Genomic DNA, 25,178 nt, shown 5'->3' on the forward strand with positions numbered 1-25,178 from the left:
TTTTGTTAAAGTCCAAAAATATGGACTTAGCCTAAAAATTTACCTTGTCAATTTTTACCAAAAAGTTGGTCAAATTTTACCAAGTTTTTTTTTTTGTTAAAGTCCAAAAATCTGGACTTAGCCTAAAAATTTACCTTGTCAATTTTTACCAAAAAGTTGGTCAAATTTTACCAAGTTTTTTTTTTGTCAAAGTCCAAAAATCTGGACTTAGCCTAAAAATTTACCTTGTCAATTTTTACCAAAAAGTTGGTCAAATTTTACCAAGTTCATTTTTTTTGTCAGAGTCCAAAAATCTGGACTTAGCCTAAAAAAATACCTTGTCAAATTTTACCAACTTTTTGGTAAAAATTGACCAAATTGCGTTTTTTTGTCTAAGTCCGAAAATTCGGACTTAACCTGAAAAATAGAGTTGTAAAATTGACCACATTTTTGGTAAAACTTCCAAAAGTGGTAAAATTTAAAAAAAAAAAAAAAATTTTAAATTTAGGCTTCATTGTATAGAAGTCATTATTTTAAAGTACTACAACTGATTATGAAGAGCTGTTTTTAATTTAAAACACAAAAAACGGGGTTTTTTGTTTCGTCAAATTTTACAAAAAAAATGGTAAAATTTTACTAATTTTTTGGCTAAAATTTTTGCTGGTAAAATTTACCACGAAACTGGTAAATTTTACCAGCTTGACCAGCTTTACCACTTTTCCGGTAAAAAGGGTGAAATTTTGTGGTATTTCGTAGAACCTGGGGAAACTGTGTACACAATCAGCAACTCTGATTCAACTGACCCAACTTACTCATTGATAGGCATGAAATCCCAAGGGGGGTACATCTGCTTAGGCCAGACCAACCGAATGTGACACTTCACTAAATAAAACAAGGATGACAACATTCATAAAAGCGAAGCTCTAAAACCAGAAGGAAGGACAAACGAACAGTAACTCTTGCAGAGTGTCAAAAATCAATAAAAGGAACATTAATTTGTAAGTCTACAAAGATGTGCATAAATTTGTTGCAAAATTGGGCAAATACAGGGCTAAAAGGGCATACTATCATTTTTAGGATTTGAATATAGAGATGGCTTGCTTATAATATTGTACCTTTTGTCCTAGGAATCATTATTATAATAATCTAGTGAATAGGATAATTAATTATACAAATCAAAATTTCTAAAAATGTAAAATGGACGTACTGTCTTTCTGGTAATGATTATAGAGTACCTAATTGTTATAGGAATCATCGACAGGACATGTCTTCAGTCTTACCGTTACAGACTGACTTACCATTATTATAGAAAAGCTTGGTTTTCAAATAGTACCTTGTTTCATGACAATAAAACACACAAATAAGTTTAATAAGTTCATATTTTCTGGAAATATCTTAGAACATTATTAAATATTGACAATAAATCTTACTCATTTTTGAAATCATTAAATATCATATTTTAAAATAGTTTTAGTATTAAATCAAATATTATTTGTTGTCTCGTCATTATTAGTAGGTTTTAGATATTAAATTATGTAGTATTTGTCCAAGACGTTTTTTGTCACGTATCTTAATACACTCTAGCAAATTGCACACATATAACTCATCATACACAAATATCTTTTAGAAAATTTGGATCTTAATTTTATTTACTAATAAAAAAAAATAGTTCTATGTACAAAACAAGGATGGCCTCCATTATTTATTTGTAGCTAAGCTTTGGTAATAACGAAAATTGAGAATCTTCAAAGGTTATTCCAAGCTTCTATCTACAATATAAGTGGAGAAAATATTTCTTTCCTAATGGAATAGAGGATTTTCAGGGGGAAGGGGGAGTCGACTACACCTCCCCCCCCCCCTATCTATTATAATTCTAGTTTTGAAAAGAATTAAAAATAGTTATAAACCTTCCTACTAATTGAGAAGCTACATTGTAAAGGAGAACCATATCGTTCCAGCAGTTAGCTAGATCCTACGGTAGAGACAGACACACAGACAACAGATAGACATCCTGTTACTTTTATATAAGGATATGCTCAATGGTATGAAGAATCTTAACACAAAATTCAGCAGTCTATCTTTAATAGCAACCAAAAAAATCACATTTCCCCATAAACATAACTGACATACGGACGGACGTTTCAGATTATAGAGTAGCTACGATTTTTACGAAAAAAGTACTAGAAAATTAAAACAATTGTATAATTTGATAGGTTAACTCTTCCTAACTATGTTAAACAATTGCAATTATATACACACACACACACACATACACACACACAGTCACACCCACACACACACTCACACACACACACATACACACACATACACATACACACACACATACACACACACACACACACACACACACACACTCACACACACACACACACACACACACACACACACACACACACACACACACACACACACACACACACACACACACACACATATTTTCAGGGATCTAAAGGGATAAGACAATGGCCGATAAATTGATGTACATCCCCAATATGATGATACACAAAATTACCTCTCCAGTAAATCAAAATTAGTGATGGAAACGTTTGAACACTCAACTTAATGATCCAACCAATCAAAATTCACTAAAGTCCCCAATGTTGTTAAGCCAATAAATAAGAAAATATTATTATAAAAATTTTGGGCCTAGAGTAATAAGCAGCCTAATGTTCCCTCTCTCTCTGCATATTTTACCTAACTAAATACATACTTTTAATTTTACAAGAACATGTACAAATACTCCCATAATTAGTGCAGCTATAACAAAAGTTTTTAGCAATTTAATCTAAGGATAAATTGAAACAAACTATTGAAAAATTAGGCATCTTGTTTAAATAATATTTCGAAATTAAATCTCTCATTATTTTCCAAGAAACTTCTTAATTTTTCTGGACTATAAATTACACAGATGTCCAAAGTTTTATTATCTCATTTGTTGGCTTAACAACTTTGAGTACTCTAATTCAATTTTGATTGGTTGGTTTTTAACCAGAGGTGGATTCTTTAAAAAAATTGGCCGCACTAATCGCTTAGTGGGGCAAAATTGTTGTCGTGAAAAATCCACCAAAATCACATTAAAAATCTACAAAAATTAAACCAAATCATAGAAGGATTATTGACATATGATTTTATTTAAATTTTGTAGATTTTTTATGTGATTTCTTCCCAACTAATAGTTTTGACCTACAGAAAGTGTGATTTTGTTTATGTTCATTGGGGATGTACATCTATTCGTCTTCCATTATCTTATCCCTTTGGATCCTTGCAGATAAGGGAAGATAAAACTTGTAAAAATAATTATGTCTAAAAATACACTTAACACTCACTTTTACAATTGTTCAGAATTCTTCTAGTTTTCACGTAGAACTAGAATGGCAACTTTCATAAATGCAAAGCTTCATAGACAAACGCATTTAATGATCAAAATTATTAAATATCTATCTTAAAATTATTCAAATGCAGGATGCTTAATGTAGATAAATGTACATTTTAAGACTTAGTTATAGAAGATAATCGATTATTAATTATGCCAAATCGTCCTAGAAATTCATATTTTAAGATTTTGCTTTGAAAGCTTTATCCTTTTACAATCTCAGGTAAAAATAGAAAACTGAAACCCTCAGAAAACTGAGAGGTTACAAAGATGACCAATACTTAGCTACAAGGTTTTATGATGACAGACACCAAGTAGTTTGAGATTGTACACAGGTTTATATAGTTATTTTAAACTCTTTTTTGTCCATTAGCAAAAAAATCTTTTTTGAAAATACTTCAGAAAACCATACAAAAAATACTCTGTACAAAATCGGACCCTGAATTAAGCCTCCATAATTTTTAAATCTAAGTGCATTGGATGATAAAATTGATTCTTTTTTAATCATTTCAGTTAGAATAACTTTAAAATGTAATTGATACGAATATGTTTACTTTGAATGACAGAAAATATAACAACAAACAATTTATAAAGCTGGATTTTTCCTTAAAATTTTGGAATATTAAACGCTTTGATTAAGTCAAAACTGTGATTTTTATGAATAATAGTTATTAATCATATCGCATTATATACAGCTTTTTACGGATATTAGAATTTTATGATTGTTTTATTCGTGGAAAATTATTTATAATAAGATACATAATTTTTCAGTATTGCTCGGAAATGGTTCTAATCCAGATAATATTATTATGTTTTGAAGCCATAATGGAAAAAACGAATAATTATTGCCAATAATAGTTCATTGTAAAGAATTATATTACAATATATTTCTAACATTCATTAGACATTTAGTAACCCTTAAATACCAGGGAATACGGGGATAGGGCATAAGAGGATAAATTATTATCCTTGCATACAACCAGGAATCTTAAGGGATAAGACAATAGACGATTGATTGATGCAAAGTCCCAATCATGATAAACAAATTTAAACCTTATTTAGATTTAAATTATTAGTGGAAGTTTTTTCGACCACAGCCCAATCAAGATTTAATAACATTACCCAAAGTTTATTACCAAACATATGAAAGAACGTGTGTAAAACTTTGGGGACCTATATCATTTACAATCCAATGTCCCCTCCCTCCCTGATTAAAACACATTTTTAAACTTTCTTTAGAGACAATTCTTGTCATAACTAGATCTTTTTTTCTCAATCATTATTTAATCAGAACAAGAATGAAAAAAAAAAATTCTTATCACCTCGTATTATAGACAGACAGTTTTCCGCTGATATTAAAATAAAAATTGTAAGTTTAAAACCAGTTTTGTTAACCACGATGGGTAAAAGTAATCTTTCTTCAAAAGAATTTTTGTTTACTATAACTTTTTAAAAACTAAAGTGGTGTATACGATAGTATTATTATATTGACATTAGGACTACAATCTTTTGTTGATGTATAACAACATATAATTATCGATATTAAATCAACATGACTTACACCTTTCTCACGGTTCGTGTTCTATAAAAGGTTTGCTTTAATTATTGAGAACCGTACTTTATAGGAGTGAAAGATGATATAAACAGATTATTATCATTAAAAACGTTTATTTGTAGTAAATTACGGTTCTGGGATCTTAAAGGATAGGAAACTGAACAATCAATTGATGTACACCTAAAAATATGATAAACAAAATTACTCCGTTTTTATATTATCCAGCGGATTTGCCCCCTAGCCTCTAGGGGCTTTGCCCCAAGGGGTAATTAAAAAAATGTAGTACATGTGGTGCAGCACCAAATAGTTCGTATCATCTGCATCATCAAAAAAATGGAGGGGGGTTTGGGGGGGGGGTGTCCCACCCCCTAAGAAAATAACATAAAACCACCACAGGACCAGTAGGTATATTCCCTGAAGGGTAGAATCCGATCGGTTCAGTGGTTACCGAGATCTTAAGGGACAGACGGACAGACAGGCGGACGGACGGACAGACATCATTCTACTTTGTATTATAGATATTATTTAAAAACAACAAATGTAGTACGGTCAGGTTAGGTTAGGTTAAATTGGGTACTGGCTAGTCCCACAGAGTTATAGCACCGTAGGTGTTGGTCCCGCAGGAAAAAAAAAATAAAGGAGAAAAAATACTCAACCTTTTTTCCATTTTTTTAAATATAAGGACGGGATGGTTTGCCGATAAAATATTTTTTTGAAGGTGTGGTGGGGGTGGGGAGGGTATCCCTCCAATTGTATAGTGGAAAATCCCCAAAGTTTTTCTGACTCATTGAATCACAAGGCTACTTTTTCTTCAGAATCATATCTTCACTACCACACAATGAATGCACACGCACACACACACACAATTACACATACACACACACACACACATACATACACAAAAAAAATGCGTTGAAAAACTCTTATTAACGTCATCAACGTCATATATATTTACGGACAAATCCGCTACTTGGAGCGTAGTATCTCTCCCCCCAACCCTCCTAAAATGTTTCTTTTTCGGTCTCTATTTCCCCTCAACCCCAACACCAAATTTACCGGAGTATTAAACCGCAACGGAAGAGCCATTTTCTTGTTCCTCGTACCTCCGTAAAAGCTTTTTATCCTTTCGTTGTTTGAACTACGGTCAATGAATAAAAGAGAGAAAAAAAAGTATTAGAGAGTAGGAAAGGGTGTAGATAAGAAAAGGGTTGGGGTAAAATCTTATAAAAATGGAGTGAGGGGTGTATTGACAACGGAGTTATAACTCTTCCCTTTATAGGTAATGTTGAAACCACAATTTGTTTTTTTTTCTTTCTAATATTTAAAATAAATTCAAAATAAGTTAAGTTTACAAAGTTTTGTGAATCTACAACTCGTTTTCACTCAAAGAGAATATTGAGCACAGATTCCTCCTTCCATTTTTAGATTGATTAATAATAAGGGGTGTTATCACTTTTTCTTTCTTTATTATTAACTCCTGTAGGGAAGGCCCTAACCCCTTGGAGCCTATACCTGATGTGCCGTAAAATAACCTAACCTTACATAATATAAAACACAAAAAAACTAACCCCCCTATATTTAATTTATTTCAAAATAATTAAGGGGATTTGTGCAGACTTTTTTAGGGAAATAGCGGACATAGCATCCACATATTAATTTAGATTACTCAAAACATATTTCAAACAGTATAAATACGTTGTGAATTATAGAATAAAAAATCGAATTTGCTTCAAAGTTTTAAGCCAATTAAGAAGGACTTTTATTAGTGCAGTTTACTGTAAAATGTTCCTGGTAACGATTATAAAATTTAAAGGCTGCTAGCTGTCGAACGGCGGCTAAACGCACATGACATGCGCGCACACCATTTTGAGCGGCATAAGAAGGCCTATAAAAAAAATCGGGAATAGCCAAAATACAATGATTCACAGGAAATGCTTCACTGAAGAAAAAGCGCATAAACAAGTCTTTTTCAAAGGTCTAAGATTTTTGGAGATAATCGTTTTACCGTGAACTGCACTAGATCCGATAAATTATGATATAAGTGTAACTACAAATGCTGATATATTATAAAAAATTAGACTTATTGAGGTCTTTTCATTTCACAAAGGTCCTAAGATGTCTAATTATAAACTTGAAATTGGGGGATGTTTTAGGCTATATTTTTCTCCTTCTACCATCCGAATACAGACCTCTTAGAATCTAGTATCTTATACAGCAGCCGAGAAAATCAAGTTTCCCCTTTTAAAAAATGTACAGGCTGAAGGATAGACATACAATCATTAAAAATCATAGAGCAGTCTAACTTTCTAACAAAAATGGATATAATTTATACTTAGTATATTGATGGGGGAAAATTTGTCGTCAATTTAGCTTGCTAATAAAAACCTATTTTATTGGTCAGTTCGTTCATCCAGTTGAAGGCAAAGGGATAGTGTTAAATGTTATTTCAGACAATTCTATATAATTATATCTATCTAAGTATCTATTTAGATTATTTATAATCAGAATTAATATCTTCTAAATATAACCATTAACTTTTAAATCCTTAGATACAAATAAATTATAATCTGTATTCCAGTATAGCTTCGAAACTGATTAATATCCGCAGGATTAGAACCGGTTCCGAGCCATACTGAAAAATCATGTATTGCATTGCATTTTATACAATTTCCAAGAATATTAAACCAAAAATCATAAAATTAATATCAGATTTTATCTTATAATTTTTATTTTCATATAAGCTCAAGATATTTATTATCTTCTAAATATTACTTAAATATTCCTTAGCTTTCAATAAACTGTATTCTACAAATAAATCCTATAATTAAGGTAGATTAAAGAATATTTAGGATTTAGATTTAGATACTAGGATTTTTCAAATAGTTATAAATAATACAAATATATTAAAAGATATTAATAACTTATATTTTTCCTTATTAATTTAAAAACAGTTCTGTATCGCATCGAATTTTAGTTAGACAGCTTTCCGCGGATATTTAAAAAAAAGAAGGCTGGGTGTAGCAAAACTGGTATTAATTTTATGATTTTTATTTTAAAAATTGGGGAAAATTTGTCTGTAATACGATCCTATACATGATTTTTCAGTATGGCTGAGAAGCGGTTCTTATCCAGCGGATATTATTCGGTTTGGAAGCCATATTAAATATTACTTATTCTTTCTATTATAATAAAGTACTAAATACTTTTTGGGATAAGAATAAATCTACTAAAGCAAAAAATAGTAATCATAGAGTTGCTATGCTTCTAGACTTGTATAAGACTATTACAGGAATCATAATACAAATTTTATATCTATAAGAATATTATAAAATTAACAAGCATATGTTTCCTATACAGACGGACTGATTCTACGTGTAGAACGATTCGCTAATATTAAAAAACCACTGGTTCAAAATGCATTTTTTTAAATCAATAAAATTAATTAAATACAGGCCTAAATTAAATGAGTTCTATAGTAAATTTTAATGTAATCTTAAAAATTTTGGGGGTGCCTACGAAACCCAAAATATGGTTTGAGGGGGGGGGGGGCGTTGACCAGCACTCTACCCTCCGCCTCTGAATCATTATGGTAAAATTATACCATTTATTATATTAGATATGCAATCATATTAACCAATAATATGCAGAAGAATAGAAAAACAATATATTGTTAAAAACGAAGCTTTTCTATAATTAGGGTCGGTCCGTCCGTCCGTCAGAAACGGATAACTTTTTTAGTTAATTTAGGCATGTTAGAATTTTCCTATCGATTTCAAACTTAGCATGGTGATTCCTTTAGTAGTTAGGTACGATTTTGAAAGCGTAGCAACTCTATAATCATTACAAGAATGTCCGTACGTCCATTTTAAACATGTTGATTTTTTACTTTTTTAACAACAAATTTTTTTGTGATCTAATCAACCGATTGATCTGATTTTTGGTATGTTTATTCCTGGGACAACAAAGTATAATGTTTCAAGCAAAGCAACTCTATAATCAAGTCTTAAAAATGTAAGTATGTCCATAAACATTATCCTGTATCAAGCAGTTTTTCAACAATTTTACACTCACAATTTTGCTTCAACTCTTATTCAATTAATTACATTCTGATTATTCAGTTCTGACACTATATAAGTGTTAATGTCCGTTTGTCCTACAGTTTCAGTGCTTCGCTTTTATGGATGTTGTCATCCTTGTTTTATAGCAGCTACCTTATATATCTATTCGTCATTGTTTCAGTGCTTTACCTCAAAGTATCTGTTGAGCAATGACCCACCTCCCCCTCCTTCTTATTTTTGAAATATTTTTAAAAAAAGAGCTTAGGTTGGTTTTTGCCTAACCCCTGAAAGGCACCCAGTATTTTAAACCTTTCCTTGACCTATAAGAATCTTCTTTGTAAAGGGGAACCATATCAGTCCAGCGGTTAGCATGATCCGAAGCTACATACAGACAGATACACAGACATCCTTTTACTTTTATGGAATAATGGATTTTCTCGTATTCATTCGAATCCGGTGGATAGGAACCGGTTCTCATACATACGAAAAAACTATGTCTAGCATCGTATTATATCCAGCTTTCTACGAATATAAAAATGTACAATCATAAGATTAAAACCAGTTTTTTAGCCCGTGCCTTCGGCACCTCGGGGCTAAAAAAACTGGCTTTAATCTTGTAATTGTACATTCTATATCCGCGGAAAGCGGTTTATAATACGATGATAGAAATAACTATTTATTCAAAATATTTCAAATATACAGTCTTTTTCAACATTCTGGAAAACTTTCTTTATTTCACATTTATTAGTTTTCGATAGTAATGAATAGGAACCTATAATTAATATTTCATTGTTATTGTTAATAAGTATTTATAAGTCTCTTCAAATATGTACATAATATTTATTTTTTTTATTAAGAAGATTTTTTTGTATTGGATAATAAGTATGTGTTTTCTATAATTGTTTTATATTGTAAAAAATACATTAATAGTTATTTCTCGCATCGTATTATAAACGGCTTTCCGCGGATATAGAATGTACAATTACAAGATTAAAACTAGTTTTTTTAGCCCCGAGGTGCCGAAGGCACGGGCTAAAAAAACTGGTTTTAATCTTATGATTGTACATTTTCATATTCGTAGAAAACTGGATATAATACGATGCTAGACATGGTTTTTTCGTTTGGATGAGAACCGGTTCCTATCCACCGGATTCGAATGAATACGAGAAAAATAATGATAACATTTTCCAGTATGGCTTCGAATCCCATTAATATCTGCAGGATTAGAACCAGTTCACAGCCCAGCCATAATGAGAAATAATGCATCCTATAACAGACAATTTTTCCAGAAATATTAAAAAGCATAAAATTAGAACCAGTTTTGTTTGGCAAATCTGGTTTTACTTTTCTAATTTTCTTTTTAATATCCGCGAAAATCTGTCTAAAATACGATTAATTAGTGAGTATTAGAGTGAGTAATGTAAACTTTGTTAAATAAGAATATCTTGCTAGTATTATCCTTTGTTGAATTAAAACAGTTTATAATCTTTAGATATTTGTTTTCAAAAATTTTATCTGTGGCAAAATTGCTTTCTTTAGATGTATTAGCATTTAATTACACTGATGTTATGCCTACAGGTCCTGAGAATCATCATTCCAGAATTAAAATAATAGAATAATTATAGTATTTACAAAAACATGATGCATTGATGATTCAGTTTAAAGGCCTTCTAAATTGTTAAATCATCATAAAAAGTTTGAAATATGTCAGGTTATCTTAACATGTAAAGGGTGAGCCAAAAAAATGCGTACCTTTTTAAAATTCAAATTGCACGGCTTGTGTTAATGGTAGAAAAATGTTATGCATATCGTTAGAACCGCTATGAAGTCTATTTTTTGGAAATATAAGAACGATTCCTATGCTACGTATAGTTAGGGAGCTACGTGTTAAAATGTCCCAACTGATGTAAAACTTGACTTGCGAGTAAATTTTAAAATATAACTAAAAATTAGAGAAGATATTTTGCAAAAAGAGATGTCTACATTTTTAAATTTCAAATTGCGCAGCTTGTGTTAATAGTAGAAAAATGTTACGCATACCGGTAGAACCGCTATGAACTGTATTTTTTGGAAATATAAGAACGGTTCCTGTGCTACGCATAGTTTAGGAGCCAGATTGTAAAATGTCCCAAAATTTACTTGCAAGTCAAGTTTTAAGTCAGTTGGGACATTTTAACACGTAGCTCCTAAAGTATGCGTAGCACTGGAATCGTTTTTATATTTCCAAAAAATAGACTTCATAGCGGTTCTAACGATATGCATAACATTTTTCTACTATTAACACAAGCCGTGCAATTTGAATTTTAAAAAGGTACGCATTTTTTTTGCTCACCCTTTATATATTAATGATCAGACATTAGCTTAAATTCAAAAATGTGTTTTTTTAGGAAGATTCGTGTAAAAACTGATGAAATCATTATGGCGTCCAATTGTTCTACATGCTACCGCAGTTTTTTTTCTTGCCTTGGCTCCTAGCCATGTATTATCAGCACCTAGCATCCAGGTATAGTTTATTTATCCTAGCTCCTAGCGATGTATTATCAGCACCTAGCCTCCAGGTATAGTTTATTTATCCTGGCTCCTAGCCATGTATTATCAGCACCTAGCCTCCAGATATAGTTTATTTATCCTAGCTCCTAGCCATGTATTATCAGCACCTAGCCTCCAGGTATAGTTTATTTATCCTAGCTCCTAGCCATGTATTATCAGCACCTAGCCTCCGGGTATAGTTTATTTATCCTAGCTCCTAGCCATTTATTATCAGCACCTAGCCTCCAGGTATAGTTTATTTATCCTAGCTCCTAGCCATGTATTATCAGCACCTAGCCTCCGGGTATAGTTTATTTATCCTAGCTCCTAGCCATGTATTATCAGCACCTAGCCTCCAGGTATAGTTTATTTATCCTAGCTCCTAGCCATGTATTATCAGCACCTAGCCTCCAGGTATAGTTTATTTATCCTAGCTCCTAGCCATGTATTATCAGCACCTAGCCTCCAGGTATAGTTTATTTATCCTAGCTCCAGGCCATGTATTATCAGCACCTAGCCTCCAGGTATAGTTTATTTATCCTGACTCCTGGTCATGTATTATAAGTATCTAGCCTCCCGGTATAGTTTATTTATCCTAGCTCCTAGTCATGTATTTAAAAAATGAATCTTTTTAGAAACCAAATTAATTGAAAACAGATTAAAATTATATATAAAATACAAAAAACTGAAAATCCTACTTTCTTTGTTGTTTTTGATTATTTTTCTGGATATACATTCAGCAGTCAAAATTATATTTTTTATACAAATATTTATTTATGATTATAGGATGAAGAGTTTAATCCTGCGCTAGCATCTTTTTTACCAGACAGGTAATCTTTATTTCCAGTAGCGAGGCTGTTCTATAACTAACTTTGTCTTTCCGTCAGTCATTTTGTTCGTCGTTTTTCAAAAGGCTGGCTGATGTGGTTTTTTTCACTAGTGTAAAAATTTACATTTTAGTTTAAAAGCAAACATGATAAAGGTATAAGACAATGGCCGATAAATTGATGTACATTCTCAATGGTGATACATCTGTAGATTACAACTAGAAGTTGAAACGTTTGGGCACTCTAGTTTAAGAACCAACCAATCAAAATGCAATAGTTATTTAGCCAACGAATAAAAAAATGTGATTATAAAACCTCCATTCATACCTTCTTGTTTATTAATGTTCTTCCATTTACCAATTACATTTGTTTTAATGAACAGTGAACTTAATGAGAGGTGAAATAAATAAAAAAAAAAAAAAATAATGTGACACTTTTTATCATCTTTAAAAATTAAACTTTTGTTAACAATGGATATGTTATCACTTAGATGTTACAATAGATTTTCCCGTTCTCTAATAAAGTGAAACTCGCATCTGGCTGAAATAACGATACCTCCATCCACCCCCTTTACCACATTCAATCCCTTTCTACTTAATAAAAAAATGACCAATAAATGATGTACATGTTAGCAACCTAAATAGACGACAATTTTTCCACTGTCATAATATCCAACATATTATATCCATCGTTCTATTTATGTTACTTTTGGATATTGCATTCTTTTTTAATAATGTTCTTCCTTTTACCAATTTCATACCTATTTAAAAGTTTTATTGAAAAGTGAACTTATTGAGAGGGGAAATAAATAAAAAAAATTTAATATATTTTGTGCATATTTATTTAAGGCTCTAGGGAGAGAGGGTACATTGCACTTCAAATTATACTGGTACCCAAAGTTATATCATATCGTTATCGCATAAAAGTTTGGGGACTATTATTAAATCTTGCTTTGGTTGTAAAAATCAAAAACTTAACCTACAAAAGGTTTAATTTGGGTTATCATAATTGTATAATGTTGATCACTTTATCGTCCATGGTCTTATCCTTAAGATTTCTGCTTTAAAATAAATTTTACATATTAAAAAATAAGGGAATAGTCCCTTTCGTGGCAACGACCCTTAAGGGGCGTTTCGTCGTATTTTTAAAATGGCTTTTTAAAGGTTATTTTAGGTTAGGTTAGGTTATATTGGGTTAGGTGATTGCCCCACAGGGTTAGAGCACCCCGCAGGGGCTAGAAATAGGAGAAAACCTACTGTGAAAAATACGAAGAATCGCCCCTCAGGGTGCGTTGCCACGAAAGGGACTATACCCAAAAATAATAATAAGTCATGTGTGTTTCTTGGCTCTATTGTGTTTATAAATCCTATTGAATGAAAAGCTTTAGAGATCATGGATAGAATATTATTAAAACAAGGATGACAACATACATATAGGCAAAGCATAGCTTAACATATAAGAAACTCTGAAAAACGTTTTCTAGGTTGTACCTAATTGTTTAAGGAATCACTATCTAGAGTCTAGGAGTGAAGCATCATATAGTTAATTTACAAAAATCATCAATAAACAAGAAAGATTTATCCAGTGGGGCTTCGAAACCGATTAATATTCGCTGGATTAGAGCCGGTTCGCAGCTATACTGAAAAATCAAGTATAGCAACGTATTACAGACAATTTTCAACGACTATTAAAGTAAAGTCATAAAAATTAAACCAATTTTTTTCACTAAGCCCTTCGGCAACAGGGGCTAACAAAACTGGTCTTAATAGTTATTTCTCGCATCGTATTATAAACGGCTTTCCTCGGATATAGAATGTACAATTATAAAGTAAAAACTAGTTTTTTTTAGCCCCGAGGTGCCGAAGGCACCGGCTAAAAAACTGGTTTTAATCTTTTGATTGTACATTTTTATATTCGTAGAAAGCTGGATAAATACGATGCTAGACATAGTTTTTTCGTATGGATGAGAACCGGTTCCTATCCACCGGATTCGAATGAATAGGAGAAATAATCTTATAATTTTTCATTTTGATATCCGCGGAAAGCTGTCTATATAATACAACGCGATAAATAACTATAATTGGCGACATAACGGAAGGATTTTCGGATTATCCTAATTATAGCGACGATATAATAAAAGATTTAATAAAAAGAAACTTAAATATTTTATAAGATTCTTAATATTCAAAATTTTCCGTGTATAATTTCCTGTTCTAACTAAAGGAAAATTATTGAAATATTATCTAAACTATTTCAGATAAAATCATAATATTAGATTATTTTTATAAATTCCTGAATCAAAACTTATGTTATCCAGGTATATTAAGAGATAAGACAATGGACAATATATTTTTTTACATTCACAATGATGATAAATAAAATTACCCCTTCTGAAGATTTAAATTATGATTTGAAAAGTTTTGATTCTAATTGTTTGGAACCAGCCAATTAAATTTCTTTTATGGGTAAGACGTGGCTATAAATATTTGGGTAACAGTTTAAATTAATGTCTCTTCCCTCCCTCATAATATCAAATTGTTAAAAAAAGATTTATATGAAATTACTTTAATGGATAAAATTATTGAACTTATCTGTTTCTTATTTTTACTTATAAATAAGATAGTTTTTTTCTTTGTCCGTCTTACTTTTTGGGGGAGCTTCAAACAGGGCCCGGTATGGTCTTAAGCTATTTATTTTGAATTAAAGTTTCTGGATGGTAATATATTCTCCTCACTAACTAGAGTAATGTGTGTTATAGGCTTTTCTCGTATTCATTCAAATCCGGTGGATAGGAACCGGTTCTTATCCATACGAAAAAACTATGTCTAGCATCGTATTATATCCTGCTTTCTACAAATATAAAAATGTACAATCACATGATTAAAAACAGTTTTTTTTAGCCGGTGCCTTCGGCACCTCGGGGCTAAAAAAACTAGTTTTAATCTTATAATTGTACATTTTATATCCGTGGAAAGCCGTTTATAATACGATGCGAGAAATAACTATTATGGTTTTTTCTTCCTTTTAAAATTGTAATATTTTAAATTTAAATCGTACAGCCATTAAAATTGTTTATTAAATTTAGATCGTACAGTCCTGAATTTAAAGCTGAATATGACCCAGAAATCAATGAAAACATCCAGGTAAAAAAATATTTTAGTAGCAAAGCTACTCTATAAGTGTTCGAGATTGTGTTTAAAAGAAACTAGTATATTGACTGGTGAAAAATTTGCATTTTGGTCTTGTTAAAATAATCTCTTGTATATCTTCTTTCTCATTTTCTGATAATTTATAAAACTCAGGGATAAGGGATGGGAAACGTAAGAAAATATTATTCCAGGCCTATTTTCCAACTAGGCCTAAAAAACTAGTTTCGGGATGACGCAGTAGTTAGATTTGAAAACTATGAACAATGATGAAATAGCTATTATATGAATGCAAAGAAAAAAAGTATAGAATAGAATTCAGGTAGTTGATTTCACCTATCATAAAATATAATAAAAACTTTTCAAAGAACCAATATGTTAGTGGCTTTAAGTAGAATCCCGTTATTACTTCGCCAACCCCCCCCCCCCCCCCGTTTAAAAAAAAGTTTTTTTTGAGATGGTTAAATCTGATTTATTTTCAAACATTTTAAGGGGGGATCTACTTCACCCCAAAATTTGTATATAGAAATAAACACCGCTTTAGCTCCCCAGCTTTAAACTGTTTTTAAACTATTTTTAAAAGGTATATTAAAAATATACTTTGACATCTGTAGAATCATACTGCAAAGCCAAAAATGAGAACAATTGCCCACATCAATTTTTATTAGGATTTTAAAGTTTATTTTTTACTATGGATTAAATAATTTTTACTGAATCGTGATGTTTCTTCCCTTTGTAGGTAAAATACTCAGCTTTTAGAGTGTCTTGCTTCGTAAATATTGTATGCTAGTATACAGTAAAGTTAGGTCTTTTGATTTTATCTATCAATACTAATTAAAAATTAATTTTTTACAATATATCAATGAATTAACATAAAAATGTTTCATGTTTATTATACATTAAAACACATAAAAATTGGCTGTAAAGGGTTAAATAAATTAAGATGACAACAAATGTTTATGCAATACAACAAATTTATATTTGTCACATATACAAATATGATATAAAATAAGATTATTCAAACATATTTTTAAAAATATTTTTAAAAAGTATGTATCTTTTATGAGTAGGGTTTTCATTCTTTTCATTTTTATTAAATAAAATTATTTAACTACGTTTGAAATAAGTCACTTTGTGAAAACACTCTTTCGGAAATTCTAATTTCTAATTGGTTTAAATTCAGCATTATGTTTTTTATTGTATTATGTCAAATTTTTCAATGAAATTAATTGTTTTTAGAAAAAAAAATATTTCCATTGAACAGAGTAATGTTTTTTTTATTGTATCAGTATAAAGTGAATTGTATAAAATTGTTCACTAAGTTACAATATTACACGAAGTAAAAAAAGACCCTTTGATCTGGTAAAAATGACCAGAGCAACAGTAAAAATTAATTTTTAAATCCCCCAAAAAAAGTTTATTGGGGACTTAATTCAAATTTGGGCTCTGCAGTCTGATTCTATAGGTGTCCTAGTATATTTTTGACCCCCCATTCAAAAATAGTTTAAAAACAGTTTAATAAATAAATTAAGTAGAATTGAATAAGTACATGGGTAACATTCTATCAACTAATTGTTCCATAGCAAACATATAAATTAAGAATTTAAAAAAAAAATTTATTTTACGTTAAATATTAACAGAAAAGTTCAATTAAGTGTGCAATAATTTTTACCAAGATTAATGAAATTTTTTTTTAACAAAACACAGTACACTTTTATTTACATATTGAACTAGTTTTGTATTTGTGATCATTTAGATGGGTTATCAATTCCACATGAAATGTAACTTTTAAATTGTCTAAAGACATGAGTTTTTCACATTGTTCTAAAGTATAAAATGTTGAATCCTACTCAGTCTTCAAAAAACGATCTCTCAATTTATGTTTTGCTATATGGACATTTATTAATGTGTAAATTTAATAATAAGTTGATGTGATTGAACGTCATATATATTGTTGTCATTCTAATAGCAGAAAGTTTCCATTGTTGTCTTTCTAATAGCAGAAATTTATGTTTGGTTGAATTAATTTAGCCAATAATGAACTGGGGGACGCGTTTGTTATTAATTAATTGGTTAATTCTAAAAGCAAGTTTCAGGCTATTGGATATTGGCCTACAGCCAATGAGGAACTGGGGGAAATGAGTTGATTTTATAGGCAAAAAAGAAAAGTTGCCCCATCACTTTTAAAAGGAGGCTGAGACCTAATTTTTGGTCAGGTTTCCCATCCCTTATCCCTGATAAAACTGAAGGTTTGAAACCAATAGAACAATTATAACCTACATAAATAACGATCAAAGATATCCTTACATATATACCTTACTTGTAGAAAAGCCTTGCTCTAAGTAAAGGAATTTATTTATTACATTTACATTATATACGTTACGTAATAGGAAATGGAAAATAGATTTTCTATTGGTGAATACTTTTTCAACTTATTTAGATACAGTTTGAATTTAACAAAACGTTTGACAACAAGTTTTTATGATTTTAACAAAAAACTCTTATTAATATAACCAGGGTGATTTTCCTTAGGAAAACACCTAAGAAGCTACATTGTAAAGGAGAACCTTATCGGTTCAGCGGTTAGCGAGATTCTTCATAACAGACAGACTCACCGACATCTTATTACTTTTTTGTAAGGATTATAAACCTATATGGTCATAAGACACAATAATCCGTCCAAATTAAAAAGGAATTTCGGATCAACTGCAGTTCATGGTAAATTATTGCTGGTAACGAATGTAAGGAATTATACAAGGTTCCTGGATCCAGCAGGACGAATATTCCCCTATGTTCTAGGTTCTTGTTAGCTGGCAACCTGCAAATTGGTTAGACATTTGTGGCTACAGAAATATTTCTTGATATGCTAGATCCAGGAACCTTGTAATAGTGCCAGCAAAAAGGAAGCATTTGTTACCAGCAATTTTTTTACAATTACCAGCAGTTGATCCGGAATTTCTAAAAGGCGAAGCTTTTTCTTTATATTTAGTTATATTCTATATGATTAAATCACATACACCAAGCGACGAAATTTTGGAATATATAATTCCCCAAAAATACTAAAGCTTACTTATTATATCGATAAAATGAAAACTACACTTTTAAATCCATAATTTGGTCGGATTGTTCTTATTTTGTTTTCTTTTTTGGGTTCTACACTCTTTATTCTTTTTGAACAAATACTTTTCCTGTAGTATAAAAATGTAGATACTTTAACTTCAAGGAAAGGTGGGTAGAAAAAGTTAAATTTCTATGAATATTAAACAATTGTTTTTTTTTCATAAACTTCTTTCTAGTTTTACTTCATAGTTATACTGTACCTTTTTCTAACGGCTACGCACCTAGAGGCCTCTAGTGGCACTTGGAGGGTTAAGTTCGACCCATCCCATTTTATTTTAGCGTTAAAAAAGAAAAATCTAAAAAAATTCGGGGGTGGAAGGTATTTTTTTTATTTTTTTTGTGCCATTATCTTAGGAAGGTGATGGTACCATCCCCCTTAAAAATCTAAAGAAAAATTGGAGGGGGAAATATTTGTTTTTCCATGGGCCAATCTCTAAGGAGGGTGATGGTACCTTCCCCATAATAGTGATTTTCCAGTGTATATGAATGTTTAAAGAAGGGATATGCAGGGATCTAAAGGGATAAGACAATGGCAGATAAATTGATGTTCATCCCAAATGATCATACACATCTATGTAGATTAAGAATTCTCGTTGAAACGTTTAGATAATGAACTTAACTGAATTTTGATTGATTGGTTCATTAAGTTTATTGTCTAATGTTTCAACCACTATCTGTAATTTACAAAAGGAGTAATTTTCTGTATCATTATTGGGGATGTACATCAATTTTTCTGTCATTGTTGCACCCCTGCCTCCCTGGCATGCTTGTGAATATAGTGATATGAAAAACTCATTTCCGTTGACTCTCCACACATAAATCCTTGAAAAAAAAAACACACATTATTCTCAATAATCTTTTTGGATACTATAGGCTTCGCCCCTATTATAAAAATTCTCTAATCAAATTTAATGTCTGGCAAAAATGAAACCAGGAAAGAAAGTGGGTTGGTTGTCTGTTACTTAACCTATTATCCTTGGGTGAAAAAAGCGTTCAGATTCAAATAAACGATAGACCAAGTTAATTTGCAAGAAGTAACCCTTATATTAAAGTAACTTGTACCATCACCTCCCAAGAGAAATAGCCAAGAAGATAATAAATTAAATACAATAACTAGCAACACCAAGCGGCTTTTTAGATATTTTAGTAAACAGCTGATCTTAACATAGATTAAATAGAAAACATTTTACGTACCGCTAAATTTAGGAAATAATTTTATGAATATCTAGGAACCAGAAAATGAAGACGATATTTCTGACCCCTTCCTCTCTCCAGAATTTGTTAGAGCCAGGTTTCAAAATGCGCCATTGAGAATTTACAATTTTTTGTAGTAGCGAAGCTACTCTACAGTCTTGTGGTTAGTTGAATGTCAAAATGTAAAAAAAAACACAATTATATAAGCTCAAATGTTTAAGAAAAAGAGCAAATCCAAGTGCATTTAAAAAAAAAAAAAAATAGAAGTTTAAAAAAGCACTTATCTATATTATCTAAGCCGATGCATAACCTATCAGACACACACAAACACAATATAATGATGATGCATGATATAAAATTATTCAATTTATATTGTCATTTATATTTTTCAAAATAGATTTTTTAGGTTTTTAAATTGTTTGTAGGTGTGTGCATGAAATGGCAATAAGTTATCTTTTTTTACCTTGAAAAAGTTTTCATTTTTGCTTATTTTGTCTTTCTGCAAATATAAAACACAAGTGACTTCACACACCTTTGTCTCATATTTCGCATCCAGGGGTGGGTTCTTAAAAAATAAGTATCCCTGAATTGGCTATGGCAGTCAGATCACCAAATTTATCTATCTATAAATTTAAAGAAAAGTGTCTAAAAAAGAAGGTTTATTAACATTTGTATCCATTTTTTTAGAGATTTTTAATATGATTTTGTAAGATTTTTTACAAATATAATTTTGGTGATTTGGTTAACATACTCAATTGAACGATACTTGTGTTTTTTTAAGCATCCAACTGTACATTCTAAAATTAAACTTTTCTGCAGCCTGAATATTTTTAGAAAATTGTCTAATAAATGTCAAAATACTGACTTAGATTTTAATAAAAATTTGAACTTCTCGCATGAAACCCCTCCTTGTAATATTCTATTTTTGTAGTGAGGTTACCCTTTAGTTGTTAGTATTGCTCAGTATTTTCCAATATGGCTTCTAAACCGATTAATATCCGTTGGATTAGAACCGGTTTAAAGACATACTGAAAAATCATGTATGGAATGGAATGATAGTGTATTTGCATGTTTCTTTTTCATTTCTTTACTTTTCTGTTTTATGCATAATTGTTGTTTTTTTATATATATATTTTAGACGCAGGTATGATTGTTTGATAAATGCGGGTCTCAGTCATAACTGTGATTACAGAGATGCCATAGGTACGTACGTACAATATTATTTGTAGAATAGCTTTTTGCATGGTTCTTGAGGGATAAGACAATGGCTGATAAATTGAAGTACATCCCCAAATATAATCCTCCATTGTCTTATCCCTTAAGATCCCTGCTATTTCAAGGCATGTTGTTCCAGGGATCTAAAGGGATAAGACATGGCCGGCAAATTTATGTACATTCCTAAATATGATACATAAAATTACAATTAGTGGTTCAAAGTTTGGACACTCAACTTAATGAACCAACCTTTCAAAATTCAATCAAAGTCCCCAAAGTTTTTAAGCTATTGATTACGAAAAAAAGTTATTATAAAACTTTGGAGACTAGTGCAATAAACAGCCTTATGTCCCCTCCATCCCTGGCTTCTTAAAACTAGTAAACTCATGTCTTTCACTTCAAGGTGTTTTAGGAATTGGTAATAGTAACTTCTGTTTTAAGAAACATTGTTTTTTTGTATATATTTTCTTCCTTCAACTTTTAGTTTTTAATTTTTTTTTCCTTTTTTATTTCAAAAATCAGTACACAAGACAGGGACGTCCAAGTCTCTTTTGAGGGGGGTAAAATGAGGGGTTTTAATGGTTTGAATAGATAATCTAATGTATCTTTTTTTTTCATTTTTAAGGGGGAAAATTGAGTGAAAACACTCCTTTACCCAACCCTTAGAAGTCTATGTCATAAGATGTTTGTTTTGAATCAATAAGCATTCTTTATCATACAGGAGCAGCAAATGAGGCCAAATTTTGGGGGGCAGGTTCCCCGGGGAAAAGAAGTATCAAATCTGGACACCAAAAAGTAACATCAACTTCATCTGGACACCCTGTTTTAAAGGATCATAGAAGTTGGACACCTTTAAAGTATGCATCTGGCAGCCCTGTCGAAACTGCAAGAAATGGCGGCCATGCTTTACATAAATCTGCCAAAAGGACTCCACGAAATTGGTCACCCAGCCATCCTTGGATACTTAGACAAGTTTATAAAAATAGAATGCTGTTTTAATAATTTTTAGAATATTATTAATAATTTGCATGAAATAATTAGAGCATGTTTTCAATTTTTTTTCATTTTTAGTTAGATTCTCACAAGCAATATTTTAGTAGACTTTAACAAATTTCATTTTTAACCCTGTGTATATTAAAATGTAGAGGGACAAACATCCATGTGACGTCATAAAAATGAGGGATATGAGAGGAGAAGTGGGAACGAAAACCCCTAAAAAAGAGATGGATAATCACTCATTTTTATGACGTCACATGGCTGATTTTCGAGACACTTTGTCCCGCTACATTAAAGTTAAAAGCATGTTTTCTTCTTATATGTCAAATAATTGCATGATTATTTTAATTTTAAAACAAATCATACATTCAAAACACGAAATTGAATTAAAATCAAATATGTTTTTTGTTGCTGGTATAATAGATAATTTTGTAAAATTGAAATTTGACGGCGCCATTTTGAACTTTTCTTTGCATAATAGATCCACCAGGTCTGATGGGAAAATGCAATTTATGCGGTTGGGACGCGCACTGGCCGCTCCCGCCGCCACGCACAGCCGCGACCTACGAGCCCAACAGGCTTTCATGCGGATTGGAAGGTCAGCGCCAGGTTCTAAGCCCAGTATGTACACCAGAATAGGGCGGGCTCCGGCCCCTGCCAGGGTCTACACCCGCATTGGGAGATCGGCAGCCGCTGAAGAAGAGGGGGAAGAAGATGACATCTATGCAAGAGACACACGGTCGTCCGCGGATATGTACACCCGCCTCGGCCGTGCTCCGCAGCTCTACACGCGGATAGGACGGGCGGCGCCGAATAAACAGCAAATGTACATGCGGATAGGACGGGCCGGCGGAGCTGCAAACCAATTCATGCGGATAGGACGAGCGGCCAATAAGCAGTTTATGCGGATAGGGCGGGCAGGCGCATCAAGACAGTTTACGCGGATCGGACGGGCGGCGAACCAGCAATTTATGCGGATAGGACGGGCCCCGCAGCTGTATACAAGAATTGGGAGGTCATACTTTAGAACTGGGAGAGCCTCCCATCTTTATACAAGGTTGGTATCATCTATATATTATTACTTAGATGTTGCACCAGATTATCATGTACTCTAATAAAGTGAAACTTGTAGCTGGCTAAAATAGCGATACTCTTCCACCCCCATTCACATTCTTTATCCCATACACTCTCCTCCTACTGGATTAACAAACTGACCAATAAATGAGTTCCATTTTAGCAAGCTAAAATGTCGACAAATTTTACTATGTTATAATATCCACGTATATTCTATATTATCTATTAGTCTTGTGAAACTTCAAGTAGCTCAGCTACTATTCAAATTTCCGGTTTATGACGTTGTATTTCTATAGACTTACAAGCCTACTATATAGATTTATATAGGTTTTTTACAACATCATAAATCCGCTTCCCTAGAGGCTATGGTCGATAATTAAAAGCTATATTTATAAGTGAAAGTAAAAAAGTATTGACCACCACTAAAATGTCCACTATAGCTTCGAAACCGATTAATATCCAATGGATTAGAGCCAGTTCTCATCTTTTATTATCCACGGAATGCTGTCTATAATACGATGCGACAAATAACAATTCTTCTTATTTTAGGATGGGAAGATCTAATGGAGCCCCAAAAAGAGCAGATCATATATTTACCAGAATTGGAAGGTCCGGACCAAAGGTAACATTTTTAATGTCTCTAGTATGACAAAATTTGGATCAAACTCAAACTTGACACACAACCGACTGCAAGTGGCCAATAGCTACCATAGCCAAAATTAAAATTGAGGAAAAAATAAATTTTGGAAGTTTATATCCTCACATTTCTAAAGTGTATTGGATAATTATGTCCAATAATGCGTTGTCTTATCAACTATCAAACCTTTTACAGACATGATCACAGTTACTTTACTGAATTAATAAATTATAGAAGAAAAAAATTCAAAATTACAAAAAATTTCTTTAGAACCTTTTACAGACATGATCACAATTACTTTACTGAATTAATAAATTATAGAAGAAAAAAATTCAAAATTACAAAAAATTTCTTTAGTAAACTTAGTATTAAAATTATGTTTTTTTGCAGACTGATTTGAAGCGTCAAGGTTTGTTCACAAGAATGGGCCGCAGCAGCAGTCCGGCAGCTGCTGTAGCCAGCTACCAACAGCCTGACTCTTTACCTGACATGTACAACAACCTTCGTCACGCAGAAGACATGTCAGATATCAACTACGCCGATCCTGACTTTGATTTATATTCCTCCAACATGGCCGATGCTGAATCAGCTGATCCTGAACATTTTCCCGCCTATGCTGGCAATATTGACGACGACTTTTACAACAGTCATTATAGCACGATGAAGAACAACGAAGATGATCTAGATAATGATATTGTTGGCTTTGCAAATGAAGCTAACGACAATGACAAAAATAAAAATGGATTAAATGACAAGAATGACAAGATCCCTGAATCAAAATCTTAGTCATCTTCTGATTTTACTTGCAAATCTGTGTTATCTTACTAACTAACTCTAGCTCTATATAAAATCTCTTAATTTTAAGAGTCTCAATTACATCTGACTTCAATTTTTTTCTAGATTTTTATTTAACATACATTTTAGGGGCATATAGGGGAAATATTGTACGTCATGAGAGGCTATTTTCTTTTTTATAACCAAAAACAGCAGAATGAAGAAAACTTTCCTCCACTTCATTTTCCTGTTAAAATACGTTTTTTGGCGGCAAAATTTTGGCGCCAATTTTATTTTTGTCTTTCTTATATATTGATCTTTTAAGTATACTAGACAGTTGCTTGTGAGAACTTAACTATGCTCTGTTATTCTATTTATATTATGTAATAATATTGTGAATTCTAAAATTATATATGAATTATATGATTATTATATTGTAAATGTTTATTATATTGAAAGGGTATGAATACATTTTGCTGGTTCTATTTTATTTTCTCAATTTTTTATCCAGAAATTTTAGCCGTTAGAAAAACGGCATAAACATATGTTTTAGTAGCTCACCTACTCTATATCTTATTCTGTATGTCTGCTATTGTAGTAAATTGAATTTAATCAGCTGCTATAACAAAGAGACAGCTGGTATTTTTGTGATTATCCCTCTGACAATGGGCATAACATAC

General features: G+C 31.6%; 2 protein-coding genes across 2 annotated transcripts in view; one reads left to right on the forward strand and one right to left on the reverse strand.

Annotated features, from left to right (window-relative positions):
• LOC145318151 (uncharacterized) overlaps positions 1-1,369 on the reverse strand; it is a 61,283-nt gene extending 59,914 nt beyond the window's left edge. Inside the window, exons 1-2 of the mRNA XM_080159498.1 lie at positions 1,313-1,369; positions 792-861 (exon numbers count right to left, since the gene is read on the reverse strand). Of these exons, the coding sequence (XP_080015624.1) occupies positions 792-861; positions 1,313-1,358 (116 nt within the window). The 5' untranslated portion in view covers positions 1,359-1,369. The remainder of the gene's footprint in view (positions 1-791; positions 862-1,312) is intronic.
• A 4,750-nt stretch (positions 1,370-6,119) lies between these two features.
• FMRFa (FMRFamide related propeptide) lies at positions 6,120-24,983 on the forward strand. The gene is made up of 8 exons (XM_080155727.1): positions 6,120-6,207; positions 11,374-11,489; positions 12,302-12,345; positions 15,428-15,485; positions 19,838-19,899; positions 22,495-23,070; positions 23,637-23,709; positions 24,115-24,983. Exons 2-8 carry the CDS (start codon positions 11,394-11,396, stop codon positions 24,508-24,510), a joined length of 1,305 nt encoding a protein of 434 aa, XP_080011853.1. The 5' UTR covers positions 6,120-6,207; positions 11,374-11,393; the 3' UTR covers positions 24,511-24,983.
• The last annotated feature ends 195 nt before the right edge of the window (positions 24,984-25,178 follow it).

This window comes from Acartia tonsa, chromosome 4, assembly GCF_053477335.1.
Source record: "Acartia tonsa isolate MP-2025a chromosome 4, ASM5347733v1, whole genome shotgun sequence".
NCBI classification, from domain to species: domain Eukaryota; kingdom Metazoa; phylum Arthropoda; class Copepoda; order Calanoida; family Acartiidae; genus Acartia; species Acartia tonsa.

Excerpts from the sequence above, each read along its gene's own strand:
- FMRFa (XM_080155727.1), top strand. The coding sequence starts at position 11,394 with ATGAAATCATTATGGCGTCCAATTGTTCTACATGCTACCGCAGTTTTT. Across the intron at positions 15,486-19,837 it reads AAATCAATGAAAACATCCAG|GAACCAGAAAATGAAGACGA; the intron begins GTAAAAAAATAT and ends ATGAATATCTAG. Across the intron at positions 23,710-24,114 it reads TTGGAAGGTCCGGACCAAAG|ACTGATTTGAAGCGTCAAGG; the intron begins GTAACATTTTTA and ends GTTTTTTTGCAG.